Genomic DNA, 14303 nt, shown 5'->3' with positions numbered 1-14303 from the left:
TCTCCTCAAAATTAGAAAAAAAAAAAGAAAAAGGAGAGTGCAGTGCCTACATGTTTTTTGTGCTGTATGAAATTAATTCCTCTGTGCTGCCTGAGGACACCCCTGCCAGGCTCCTGTCTCAGCACAGTGAGAGAAGGGTTGAAGCTGTAACTCCAGGCTGCCTTTCCCAGTCAGGGCCAGGAGCTTGCCCAGAGCCCAGCAATGTATTGAAGTAAATGCCACTTTGCCCCTGATTCCTGCAAGGTGTCCTTTCCAACAAAGGAACAGTGTTTATAGCCTCCAATGAAAGGTGGCAAATTAGGAAGGTAGAGGCTGCGCATCTTTCTTTGGTGAGGGGTAGGTGGGTCATGACCTCCAGCACAGGGCTGCTGGAGTTCCTGGGTGAGAGACTGGAGGCTGCCGTTTGACTCACTGCTTTACACCCTGCCCCATCCAGCACACTTAAGCCAGGCTGGCTCAGCTCAAAAGCATTGTCCCTGCACCAAGAGGCAGGAACAATTTTTTAGAGCACAAGTGATTACACGTGGCTTGAATTATTTATCCCTCTTGCATAAGGAAGGAAGGAAACAAACGAAAAAGTGTGGGGTTTTTAGGGGAGAGGAGACTTGTCAGCCGTGGCTTTGGCTGTAGGTGGGGCTTACCTTTGTCTAGATTAGAGGTTTGGAGCCATCCACAGTAACAGCCTTAAGCTGCCTATTCTCCCTCTCCTTCTGCTTCAATCCCCATGCTGCTGCCTTCCCCTACGTTCCCGGCTGTAATCATGTTGCTTAAGGGAGCCCAGGTATCCTTCTGCATACCTCTGATATGAGATTACAGGTTGTGGGTTTTGCCTTCTCAAAGACTTATCGGCATGGCAGGCAATACTTCTCCTCTCTTGCTTGGACTCCGTGTAATGCTGTCTCTTGCCCATCTCCCTTTTCTCATGGAACCTTACTGTCTATACTCTTATCTCAAAGCCCCCTCCAACTGATGCCTCTTCTTGTCTCCTGTGTGCTTTCTTTTCCAGATTCCAGTGACAGATGGATCTCTCTCGTGTGCACTTGCTCTTTCCTTGCTGTATTTTTGTTTTCAATGTGTTTGATCTGAAGCTCTGAAGCTACTCAGAGACAACCCGCGAGAGAAGGAAGAGAAGGAGGAGGAACCAAGGGAGCGTGAGCGACAGAGGAGGCAGCCCTGCCTTGTTCTTCCAAATCACACTGTGGAGGGGGGGGGGAAGACAAGAGGGAAGGACCTGGTTTTGTTTTGGGGTGGGTTCAGTGTGGGTGGGGGGTGGGTGGGAGGGAAGAAAATGGAAAAGGTGTGCAAGTCACTCATGAGCATCAAAGAAGATTCATTATCCTAGGTCTGAATTTTTGTTTGGAAAAGAAGCACAAGGTGGTTCCCTTCCAGACCTGTAACCCATGGTCATAGTTTTTGGGTGCGCTGGAAGCAGATTGCGTGTGATCCTCTCTGCACCACGCTCCTGGCTTGATCCAGAGGGCAAGAAGAAATAATGGTGACAACATACAGAAGGACTGGGGTGCTCATGCCCTTGCATTGCTAAACACCAGTTACCGCCCCTTTCCCTTGCCTCTGCCCCTTATTTTCATTTTGCTGTGGACCTGAGATTTGGGGTTGTTGTTTTTTTTCCATCCTGATGAGGGCACCATTGCAGACCATGATGTGCCTGGGGTTGTGGGCAGCAGCTCTGCTCTGCTTCTTTTCCCCTGGCACTGTGCGAGGTGACTGCTGGCTGATTGAGGGGGACAAAGGTTATGTGTGGTTGGCCATCTGCAGCCAGAACCAGCCCCCATATGAGACCATCCCCCAGCATATCAACAGCACAGTGCACGACTTGCGTCTGAATGAGAATAAGCTCAAAGTGGTGCTGTACTCTTCCCTCAATCGCTTTGGCAACCTGACTGATTTGAACCTGACCAAGAATGAAATCTCCTATATCGAGGATGGAGCTTTCATGGGCCAGTCAAACCTCCAGGTCTTACAGCTGGGCTACAACAAACTCACCAACCTGACAGAGGGCATGTTGCGCGGCATGGCTCGTCTCCAGTTCCTCTTTGTGCAGCACAACCTAATTGAGCTGGTCACCCCTACTGCCTTCTCTGAGTGCCCCAGCTTGATTAGCATTGACCTGTCATCTAATCGTCTCAGCCGTCTGGAGGGGAACACTTTCACCAGCTTGAGCAATCTGATGGTGTGCGAGCTGGCTGGCAACCCCTTCAACTGTGACTGTAGCCTCTACAGCTTTCTTAACTGGCTGGCACTCTTCAACAATGTCACCAAGAACTACGATCGGCTCCAGTGTGAGACTCCACGGGAGTTTGCTGGGTACCCACTGCTGGTACCTCGGCCTCACCATAACCGCAATGCCATCACCATCTTTCAGTCTATGTGCAGAGGTGGCACTATCCCCTCCCTCTCCAGGGTCAACCCCACCCCTTATACCCCTGACTCTCAGCGAGACCTGGATGAGGGCTCAGCCATCAGCCCTGGGGACTTCCTTTCAGTCAAGCCTCCAGCCTCCTCCACCACTGACTCTTCCTTCAGTCCCAGCATCAAGCTCCATGATGTCACCATCACCTCAGCCATCCTGATGGTAACCATCCCCATGCCCTACAGTAAGATGTATGTGCTGGTCCAATACAACAACAGCTACGTTTCTGACATAGCAACACTGAAGAGCAAGAAGGAATATGTCACTGTCAACAAGTTGAAGGCCCACACTGATTATACTTTCTGTGTGGCCTCCATCCGTAACAACAGGCGCTACAACCACACTTGCCTGACCTTTGCAACCAGGAGCAAAGGCAGGGAGGACCCTATTTCCAGTACTTCCACCACCACACACTATATCATGACCACCCTGGGTTGCCTCTTTGGGATGGTCATTGTCCTCGGGGTGGTGTACTACTGCCTGCGGAAGCGGAGGATGCAGGAGGAGAAACAGAAGTCCCTCAATGTCAAAAAGACCATTCTTGAAATGCGTTATGGGTCAGATATTGATACCAGTACCATGGTCCATCCTTCCCAGAAGCTAGGTGAACCACCAGTCATCCCTGTTTCACGGATGTCCTCCATCCCTTCCATGATTGGGGAGAAGTTGCCCCCATCAAAGTCAATGGAGGCTGGGATGGAGACTCCTAAAGTCACCACTAAGGGTAACTACATTGAGGTGAGGACTGGTGGTGGGGATGGGCTAGAGCGAACCCAGCGCGATGAGGATCTGAGAGAGCTTGACAACGGGCAAGGCTCAGCTGCTGAGATCTCTACTATAGCCAAGGAGGTAGACAAGGTCAACCAGATCATCAACAACTGCATTGATGCCCTCAAGCTGGACACAGCCTCCTTCCTGGGTGGTGGGACCGGTGTTGACTCAGACATGGCCTTTGAGTGCCAGTCTATCCCAGCCAGTTCCTCAGGTGGGCTAGAACGGCCCAGCTTTCTTTCCCCACCCTACAAGGAAAGCTCCCACCACCCTTTGCAGCGTCAGCTCAGTGCTGATGCTGCTGTGGCCAGAAAGACCTGCAGTGTCTCCTCTAGTGGCTCCATCAAGAGCGCCAAGGTCTTCAGCTTGGATGTGCCTGACCACCCACCACTCAGCAAGTCTGACTCCAAATACATTGAGAAGGGCAGCCCACTCAACAGCCCTTTGGATCGTCTTCCCTTGGTGTCTCCGGGCGCCATCCACCACTTGGAGGTCAAGCCTTCTTATCATTGCAGTGAGCACCGTCACTCCTTTCCGGCCTTGTACTACGAGGAAAGTGCTGACACCTTGAGCCAGCGGGTGTCATTCCTCAAGCCACTTTCCCGATCCAAGCGAGACTCCACGTACTCCCAGCTCTCCCCCAGACACTACTTCTCAGGCTACTCCTCAAGCCCTGAGTACTCATCAGAAAGCACCCACAAGATCTGGGAGCGATTCCGGCCTTACAAGAAGCACCATAGGGAGGAGGTTTACATGGCAGCTGGGCATGCTCTGCGGAAGAAAGTTCAGTTTGCCAAGGACGAGGATCTGCATGACATCCTGGATTACTGGAAAGGAGTCTCTGCTCAGCAGAAGCTGTGACTTTCCCTCACTCTTTACAAGGAGACAATAAAAAAACAAGACCCCCCCCCCAACAACCAGAAAAAAATGCCACTTGACTGTGAAAAATAAACCGACAACAAAATACTACAGACAAATACAAAACTGACAAAATTGTTTCTTAAAGTTTACAGCAACAGAAAACTCTGACACATACAGGCACACACAGACACAGACACACGTATGCCGAATTGTCTCTACTGTGTTATGGGGACCATTGTTCCGCCTGCAGATGGTTGGGATGAGTGTACTGCTCTGACGCTGTGGTAACAACGCTGGGGTGCAGGTGGGTGGGTATGGCTTAGGAGGGGGTGGCAGCAGTGGCAGAAGAAAAGCAGGGATGGACACTCATTGGGCATGAAACTCAGCTGTGAACTACTGTTTTTTTCTGTTCCTGTTGAAGGCTGTTTTTTCTTTTGGGTGAGAGGGGAGAATTTTGGTTTAGAAAGCTTCTCTGCCCATCTGGTACACCTAGTTTTCCAAATCTTCCAACTTTTTCCCCTATTTCCTCTGGCAGTGAAGGCTTTTCTTTCTCTCTTGTCCCGTTCAAAGACAGATGGGATTTGTTGGAAGAAGTTCTCTTGCTTCGTTTCCATTTCCTCTTCCCTATCCTTGTCTGTTAGACCTCCCTAGGCTTGCACTTTCTGTATAGATACTTCATGAATATCCATCCTCCCTGGAGGAAGGAGAGGAAGTGCAATGGACTGCAGGAGGTAGGACCTGTCACACAAGAGGCTCTGTGCCCTTGCTGCTTTTCCTCTTGACCTTCTCCTGTCATGTTTTTGCTGATGAACACCAGCAATTCTAGAATGATGGGCGTTGTCCAGGCCTGCCCAGAGCTGTTTTTCTACCAGCTGGTGAGGGCGTATACATGTGCTCTTCAGCATGCCAATCCAGGTCCTCAAAGAGTGCTGGAGGAAAAGGCAGGAAGGTCTGATCTCACAGAGGGGTAAAGGATTCCCCTCTCTCCACAAGTGTCACAGGTCAGAGGTCTTCCCCTCAAGACATATCTGTGCTCAGGCTGCCCCTGTGCACTAGGTTTGGTATTCTCTGTTCATGCCTACTTTACAATAAGGAAGGGAGTTGGAGGGGAGCTGAGCAAAACAAGTTCTACATGAAGGTTCTTCAGCTCTTCCCAACTGACTTGCACCATGGAGTGTGGAGTGTGACCGTATGCATAAGAAGAGCAACACCCAACCTCCTCACTTCCAGTCAACAACAGGATTTCAGTTACCTCACTGGGTTCACAGAAAACCACCAAGTGGCTTCCTCGTGAATAGGCCATGGACTTTCTTGCAAGGATAGGAGGCAGTCTAGGGTGAAGGTAGGAGTGTAGGAAACAAAAGGGATGTGAGAATGGGGCCTGGGAGTAACCCAAGAGGGATGGCTCCAGAAGAAACTCCCTTTGTGTGTGCAGGCACACTGTGTGCTGGGATAGAAGAGGATACCAGCCTCTGGATGGCAGTGCCCCTTGGAATACTTAAAGGCCCTCATGAAAGTCAGAACAACTTATCACCTCCTAAATCCACTACATTTTCACAGTTAGCTGTGACCAACTTTATTAGAGATCCTGTGATTTCTTGGCAAAAACCTGGTTTCACTTGCTAGGTCCCAACTTCTGTGCCTTGGGTAGAAGATCTGCCACGGAGTTGGGAACGAGCCTACTGCCCTCTCCACTTTGTACTGTTTCTGAGGAGCCAAACAAAGCACAATCTTGGCACCACCTCCCACAAAGTTTTCTTGTCAGGCAGGGGTGCTGCTTGCTGAGTGTGTCTTGAGGAAGCACAGTGGCCTCCTCTCCATGAGCTGCACACCCCAATTCTTGACAGTTTCTCACTTCTGTCAGGATGAAGGTGACGGCCTGTGTCATGTTGACTTTTCCTAAGTGGCTATTTCAGTTTTGAGGCAGTCCTCAGAAACGCCAGTGTCTTTGGAGGCCCTGGTGGAAGCATGAGGGTATAGGAGCTTCTCTGGGAGGGATTTACATGCTGCCTGCAGAGAACCTGCCCATGATCTGTCAGGTAGTAACACTCGTGTCTGTGAGAGCTGGTTTCTGTGCCACAGGGGGCATTACTCCATCTTCTGTAAGTGATGAGCAGCAGTGCGTAGAGCCTGGTGTGCAAAAGCCGGAGTGGACTTCCCCAAAGTCTAAACCTGTGAAGATCTTCAAGGTTTCTTCCTGGTAGGGATGCTGATGGCAACAATCCTAAGCTAGATCTTGATCCTGTTCTTTGGCTCAGCCTCCTTCACTGTCAGCCTGCTTTCCCACAGTAAAAGCATTATTTTGCCCGGAGTTCAGAGGTATTCATGGGATGGACTCCACAGTGTAAGAGCCAGTCCAACCCAGAGGAAAGCATGTGTGTGCACACGTGTGTGTGTGCATCCGTGTGTGTATGTGCAGCAAGATGAAAGGAAGTCGCTTCACTGCTGCCTGGCATCCCTCCATGTTGGGACAATGCAGCAAATCAAGACAGGTAAATGCTGTGAGAGGTCCTTAGGCAGAGCAGAGACCTCTCCCACTACCAGATGGAGCAGCAGACCCAGCTGTCTTCCAGCATGGCAATGATCCAGGCAGGAAAAAACTAATGGCTGGGGCGCAGAACTGGACAGGAAAAGAGGGGTAACAGGCAACGGGGTGGGAGTGGAATTCTATACCTCTCCCCACCTCTTCCCTCCCTGTGCTTCTCTGCTGTATGGTCTTGTAATACGTTCTGCTCAGTCTATACTTTTTGAGGGAGCATTATTCTGTTATGCTTTCTGCTCTCTCTCCTCATCGCCCCAATGAGGCAGAAAAGAAAGGTCAAGGATACAGTTATCATTGGGCCCTTCTTTTGCCTGTGGTGGGGGTAAGGATGGGTAGGAGGCAGAAGCCCTTTCTCTCCCAGCTGTAGCCCCCCACTCCAGACCAGTGGGTGAAGTTTGCACAAGACGGACTGTTCTGTGGGAGGAAGAGGGCAAGGGAGGGGAACAAAGTGCCCCACCTTCCTTTCTCCTCCTTTCTTCCTTGTCCTGCTCCCTCCCCAGGGATGAGGGCTCACAAAGTGATGCCAGCCCTGTTGGAGGAAAGCAGATTTAACGTTCTATTTGCATGACGATTTTACTGTATTTTTCTGAGCAAACACCTGTTGTGTATGTGCCAGTTTGTTGGAATTTAATCTCTTCCCTCAAAGTCTCTCCTGTCCTTGTCCCTGTTTTCCCTCCTCCTTTCATTCATCCCTGATGTGATTTTATGAGAGACTCCTACCAGTTTGGGAGAGAACACGCCCCAAAGAGAACCCAATCCAATCAGCCCCATAAAAAAACATCCCTTCTTTTCAGTGTCCCCTTCTCCTGTCCCAAATGTGGTCTCTCAGCTGCTTTTCAGAGTCATGTGTCTGAAGGGGGATGTGTTATATACCAAAGGCCTGCTCTTTCTACTGGCCATCATTTCTCCTAATTATTTAGACACGGGAGTGAGGCCATCACTACCATCCCCACGCCCTGGTTGCTCTTTCTCCAAATCTACAAGCAAGGCTGTTCTTGGGGGAACAAGGAGTGCTTCAGCTGCAGAGAAACCTCTCATACAGTGAAAACTTGATGTGGAGCTGGTTGCAATCACTAGAAGACCTCTCACCACCTTCCTCTCATTGACTGCATGGAGCTCTGGATTAGGTTTCTCCTAGCCCTCATCTCCCGTGTGTGGCCCTGGCAGAGTGCAGGGCATGATGAAACCTCTGTCGTGGGAAAAGTGTGAAGAGACTGTCTTAACTTTCTAAGCCCTCTCTGGCTTGGCTTTGGCAAGCGTCCATCCTCCGTGCTTTCTCCCAGGGCAAAGTTGGTCCATAGGGCAGAAACAGGACCAGCCTCTTTCACACTCTATTTCTGGATTGCTGACTATCGGCAGGGAAAACACGGGGTTTAGTTCACCTTATTGGAAAACATAGAGGGTGAGGAATTAAGTTAGGTGCAGACCAGCTCTCTGTCACTAGGACAGGTTTGGAGGAAGCCTGGGCTGTTCCTTCACCCAGAAGAGTGACGATGAGAGCACAGGTGTGCTGTTCTGAGAGCCTGTTCCCATAGAGCAGAGCTTTTCTCCATCCCTGCTGGTGCTGCACCAGCTCATGCTATGGTGCCATGTTCCCCTCTCCCTCTCCCCAATCTTCCATGCTGAATAAATCCCTCCTGAGGCAGGTGTGAAATATTCATGACTGACAAATGAAGATTTATGTCGGTCTGAGGAGCCCTCTGTGTGTTTGCAATGCTAATCAGCCTGCCTTCCTGGAGGAGGCTCTGCCAGGAAGCCTTGGGAGAAGGGGGAGATAGGAGGAGGGAAGGGGGAAAAGAAGCTGAGGAAGGGTGAGGAGAAGCAGATGCAGAGAGGTTGAGGAGGGTGTGGTGGGAAAAAGAGAGTGGGGAGGCAGGAAGGAGACAGGTAGAGGGAGAAGGAGAGGGTGGAGAAGAGGGACATGCTAGAAGGACCAGGGGAAGAGATGGCTTCGATAGGAAAAAAGGGATGGTAAAGGGAGGAAGGGACCAGCAAGAGAAAGAGCTGAGTGCAGCAATGGAAGCTCTCTGAGAGGAGGTGGGGAGTAAGTTAGCAGTGCCTGAAGAAAAACGCTGGGCAGAATTCATGATGAGCTGTGGCCCCTCTGTGTAGGGCAGAGCTCAGCGCTACAGGGCGGGCAGCTGCCACATGGGCAGGAGCTGGACCCAGGGCCCTGAAAGTGCATTTGCCATGTTTGTTGCTGACCGTAAAGCTCAGCTGCATCTCGAAGAACACATGGCCTCCAGGAGCCTGGGAAATGCCTCTTCCACTGCCACCATCTCCTTCAGCACAAGCCGCACACAAGAAGAGCCTCATGGAGGTGTAATCCTCTTGCTGGAGCCAGCCTGATGCTGTCCCACCATCTGAGCAGGACAGAGCTGCTTCAGGGTGGCGTGATGTGGGACGGACACTGAGGGCCACCCGCCACTGGGCTATGGGGGTGTCTCATAGGACTGGTTGAGACTGCCCCATCTCAGCTGCTCGCTGTCCACCCTGACTGAGGCAGGTGTTTTTGAGTCTTTCCCCGAAAAAGGGGCAGAGGGGAGTATCTGTTGCCTCCCCCCTACACAAGCACGCACTCCTACACCCCATCCCTCCAGCTGCTTTGGCCTTGTACTGTGAGGGGCATTCTTGGTCTGCCTCCTCTTGACTTCCCCTGCTGCGCGCCATTAGGAGATGTCTACCTCTCCGCGCACAGTCCCACCGCGGCAGCTCTGCAGGGCTGCCCCTACCCACCCTCCTGTCCCCAGGTGGAGAAAGGGCAATCTCTGCCCAGCTTCTCCTTCTCCCACTGGGTGGGCACCTCCTTTTCTCCTTGCCCCTCCAGGAGGTAAATCACCCCTTCCCCCTCTTGGGATCCCCTTCTGTCTGCCCCCATCCTCACATCTGCCCCCCATCGTCATGCGTTTGGCTTGGCCTTTGCCTCCCCTAAAACCACCACCGCCACTGTGAGGCCTTGCTCTTGGGTGGTCTGCCCTGGCCACCTGCTCTCCATCTTCCCCAAGGGGAAGAGGAAGAGTCTGGCTAGGTCAGACCAGACCCACCAGGGCTGCTACGGCTGGTCCATCCACAAGCACAGCACCTGGGGTGAGGGGGTGGGAAGGGGCGGGCAGCTGCCGGGCACAGAGCCGGGGGTCTCAGCCCTTGAATGTAAGGAAGGACCTGTGAGGCAGCTGCTGGGACTGGCTCCTTGTGGCCTCTTTGGTGTTCCTCCTTCTGTAACAACCCTGTGACCCCCCCGGTTGTGTATGGACAAATTTGGGTTGGAGTTAAGTTCCTTTCTTCCTTTTTTTTTTTTTTTTTACTTTTAGGTTTTTATTTCGTTCTCTTTCTTTTTTTTTTTTTTCTTTTCTTTCTTTTCTTTTCTTTTCCTGTTTTAAAACTGAATGGCACGAAATCGTTTTTCCTCAACTCGGAGATTCCTGTATGGAGAAATCAATTTCTATATTTGCAATAAATTTCTTATTTAAAAAAAAAAAAAACAAACAGAACAACAAAAAAACCAAAAAAAATAACAAATGAAAAACATGAAAAGCTGTTTCTGAGTCCATTTGTTTCAGCCTTATTTTGTAGAGGAGGTGGGATGGGATGGGATGGGATGGGATGGGATGGGATGGGATGGGATGAGAGGGAGTGAGGAAAGACAGAAACCGAGAAAGCTGGGTCAGGGTGCGGGAGAAGGATTGTGGATTGTCCCAGGCACTTGGTGATCATCTGCCCCACCAAACACACTGCTTGTCTGCCCTTGGATATTGCCTTGTTTGGACACATCCTCGTTTCTACCAGCCCCTCAGTTCTACCATGGCACTGGTCCCATCCTGCACCACTCAGCACCCAGTTCATGGCCTATTCTGAGCACACATTCAGCACTGCCTGGATGCAGGGCAGCACTTCCTTGCCCATCATCTAAACAACTAAGCTGGTGGTAAGAGGCATCCTGTGCCCAAGCTCCAGAGTTCTCAGGAGGAATGCACTCCAAGCCAGGTGATTCGGCCATGGTTAATGACTGAGCAATCTGTAGCCTAATCCACCAGCAGATATCCTGATCTCAGCTCTTCCTAAGCATCAATATTTAAAGTCAAGAATACAGCCAGCAAGTCCATGGCTATTGGTGCATTTATACACGTAATTAGGCCAATTTGTGCATGGTGACATAGCAGCCATTCCCTTGTCTTGTCTCTTCTCCAAGCATGTCTTGTTTCTTCACCTCCTATTTTGTCTTGTTTCTAGTTTCTCCATGAGTGGTACCGCTGCTTGGCTCAGAGGGTTTCTTCTTTTGTCCTTTCACATCGACCTTTGATCAGATAGGTCTAACCATAGCTTCTGAACTTCCTTCTTAGGTGCGCTGAGCTCACAGCTGCTGCTCCTAATGTAGGGAGAGGCAGGAATAAATTATTCTAGGAGGTTGTGAATATGACACAACAGTGACTTTCAGATCATGCATATATATGCTGCAGTAGCTGACGACTCTTATTAATGCTTGAATTGATTTTAGAGCAGCCTTGGGGGCAGATGCTACTACAGGCAGATGCTTCACAGTCTGACACATTCTTTCTTGGACTTGGGAAGAATGATTGAGTGTGGGAACAGTACTGGGTTGTATATCTCTGGGGGATGGACAGTAGTGCACAACAAAGAGGAGTTCTGCTGGGATTAATCAAAACTTCATGTTCTTGGTAGAAAGCTGGATCTTTGGGTCAAGGTGGTATTCCTGGCATCTGCATCTCTGCAGATCAAGGATACGAGCCTTCTGAGAGAGGGAATCTCAAACCTTGAGAGGAATTAATGCATAAATCATAAAGAGGCGTAATCTAATCAGTAGAATGCCCCCATGCTGTTTATTTTGTTGCTAAATTCGATTTTGTTTCCACAGTCATGCATTTCATCTTGTTGCTCTGCCACAGGGATGAGAAAGGACAAGACGTATTTGCAGGTGCTGTGTAGGGGAGGTGGGAAGCTTTGGGAAGAAAAGGCTGTCAGAGTTGAGGTAATCACCAATGTCCTGAAGCCCTATGGGGACAGTGGGAATGGGGGTGCATGGAGGTATTGTACAAGCCCTCTGGGTCAAAATGTTCTATGACTAAAGAGTTAAGCAGTGCTTGTATTCAAGCAGCTTTTGGCTCATTCCAGTCAGAGACTTTGAGGGTTCTCTGCTCTGCACAGAGTTGTGTGAGCTGGTATGTGTCCAGGGAAGGAATGGGATATAAGCTGCAGCTGGGAATCTGTGTTATTCTCTCAAGTGCCTCTGAATATGACTTTGTCCAACTGACACAGTCCCTGCAGCAAACCATTCTGACCTGTGCCTCCAGACCTGTTTAGTGTACTGTGACGGCTGTGTCACGGAGTGGGAGAAAGGCCCAGTGCTTTGTTGTGAACAGTGAAGTGGCTGCAGCGAACAGTGAGTGAGGGAGTCACCTGAGTGGCTGACACGAGCTGACTTGCTAAGAAGACCTGTTACCGAGAAGAACAGTGCATCTTTGCATAGCTTGATGTTTTAGGCTGGCTGCAGACTCAAGAAGACCATTTTGTCTTGTCTTTTGATTGGTTCATACCAGTATGGTTCTTTTTCACATCCATAAAGTTCAGTAACTTAGCCAAACCATCATTTGCTGCAGAACAGGAAGAACTGACTCAGCCACAGAGTTTTTTGCTGGAAGTCATGGAGGACAGTTGAGATCTCTTTGTATATTGTGTGTGTGTGCATGCATGTATATGTTCACGTGTTGTGAAATGGACAGGTAAGTGGGCAACATTGCCCTCTTCTGGACTCACTGCCATGCCTGGAAGTGCATCTCTTGTGGAACTGTGTTCTGGCAGATGAATCCTGTTTCCACTGCAAAGGTAACAACCTTTCTGAGTCTTGATTTCCTGTCAAAATCCTGGTGATTTTTACAATAGCAAGGTCAGATTAGGAGATATCACCGCTCTCTGGGGCTCCAGTTCCTGGGGAGCCATAGTGATTATAAGTCCTCAGGGTCAGGCCAAGCCTAAGAGAGAAAAGTAAGGAATATCTTCCCTCCAGTTAAAGACAGCTCCAATGGAACCAGCAATCAACAGCTGTGAAGGACAGTGAGCAAATGGGTGAGGGTATGAGGGTCACACTCCTGACATTTGTCTCAAGAGCTGTCCCTCAGGTGAAGGAGAGCAGCACAGGCTGGGGAATGGTCAGGTCAATATCTGTCCCCAGGTCTTGGACAGACTCTCAAGTAAAGCACAAAGGTGTGTATCATGCAGAGCTGGACGACAGGCTACACAGAATCCAGGGGTGTTTGAGAGTGTAAGTGCATAGGCAAGGCTCATCCTTAGCAGGGGAGCAGAGGATGTCACTAACAAGCTGTACATCTCCCTTCTCATCCTTGGAGAAAACACAAAGAGATAGAAAGCAAAGCTGAACATCCTAGGAGTGAAAGCAGAAGGGAGATGAAAGGAGGACTTGTATAGACAAGGAACACATTCATATATATATATATATTTAGGATGATGGACTGGATTAGTATCACTGTTGCTGCATTATATGGCCAAATTCAAGGTTCTGCCACAGGCCTGATGAGACTATGGCAAAGTGAAGAACTGTTCCATTCCTTGGCTTCCCAAGTATCCAACACAAGTCTGTGTCTTCCCTTCCCTTGTCAGCCTCCCCAGTACAGGGTCTGTCACAACATGCTTATATGATACTTCCTCCAGTGGGACTGCCAGACTACTAGGGGACTGACAGTTAAATGCATCCTCGAAGGAGGTGGGAATGGCACTGAAAGTGAGTCCAAGGAGCTGTATTGGTGAATCTCGCTAAACAAGGCAGAAGTAAACAGGGGCCTAGTCAACGCTACTGTGGAAAATGGATCAAAAGCTTCATCACTTTTTAAATAAGAAACACTTTAAAAAAGAAAAGCATTCAGCTCCATCTCTCTGTATATGTTGCCAGAAAGGGCATCATTAAGAATTCATTGCAACTTCTGCACCCAATTTTCCAGCCCAGTGCCTTGTCCCGCTTGTCTTGCTTCAGCTCCAAAGACAGTGGAGGCTCTGCTATGAGTATTGAGGGACACACGGGACTTGAATAACAAGATGAAGCTTGAAGAAAGAGGGAAGGGAACTGAGAACCTCTGTCATGAAGTAGCTGAAGAAGGAAGAAGCACAGTCAGGCAGGGAAAATGAGAAAGAGCTGGGTTTGCCCACATATTTGTGAGCAAATGAGCCCAAACCTGCCCCAGCTGCCTGCTGTTATCTGCTCACACAGGCCTGAGAATTTCCTTCTACTCTGTTCTTTCCCTGCTTGAACATCTGGAGTTTGTCCAGGGATGAGCTTAAGGGTGGGGATGACTGGGAATTCCTAAAAGCTGAGAATGGCTTATGCACTGTTGGACCAAGGTCCTAAACTTCAGGACAGTGATGCAGCTGACAAAATTGGTCAAGCCAAGCAAAACTATGTCATAAGGTGGACTTATGAGGGCAAGGTGGTGCCAGGCCTAGCATGTTAAAGCTATAAAGGCTGAAGTGGCTCTGCCTGTTGTGTATGAGTACCTTCAGACAAAGCAAAGTGACTGCTTAGTGTCATGATATCTACTTCTGTGGAGGAAAAGGGGTTTCTTTCTGGGCTCTTCTCAAATTGGGCATTGGTTCGGAAGGCACATAAGGCTCCAGCTTCTTATCCCCTCCAGGTAATGTGGGGAGAGAGCTGTTGCCTGTGTTTCCCTGCAA

The 14303-nt window shown here is 49.7% G+C and overlaps 1 protein-coding gene and 1 long non-coding RNA gene across 4 annotated transcripts in view; both read left to right on the top strand.

Annotated features, from left to right (window-relative positions):
* Window positions 1–1221, top strand: part of LOC128852010 (uncharacterized) — a 63000-nt gene extending 61779 nt beyond the window's left edge. For all 3 annotated transcript variants that reach the window (XR_008449618.1, XR_008449617.1, XR_008449615.1), the window contains one exon: window positions 1007–1221. This is a non-coding gene — a long non-coding RNA (uncharacterized LOC128852010). The remainder of the gene's footprint in view (window positions 1–1006) is intronic.
* A 76-nt stretch (window positions 1222–1297) lies between these two features.
* On the top strand, window positions 1298–9856 carry ELFN2 (extracellular leucine rich repeat and fibronectin type III domain containing 2). The gene has a single exon (XM_054064996.1). It carries the CDS (start codon window positions 1637–1639, stop codon window positions 4061–4063), a length of 2427 nt encoding a protein of 808 aa, XP_053920971.1. The 5' UTR covers window positions 1298–1636; the 3' UTR covers window positions 4064–9856.
* The last annotated feature ends 4447 nt before the right edge of the window (window positions 9857–14303 follow it).

This window comes from Cuculus canorus, chromosome 1, assembly GCF_017976375.1.
Source record: "Cuculus canorus isolate bCucCan1 chromosome 1, bCucCan1.pri, whole genome shotgun sequence".
NCBI classification, from domain to species: Eukaryota; Metazoa; Chordata; class Aves; order Cuculiformes; family Cuculidae; genus Cuculus; species Cuculus canorus.
The sequence above is the reverse complement of the archived record's forward strand: the minus strand, read 5'-3'. Positions and strand labels throughout refer to the sequence as shown.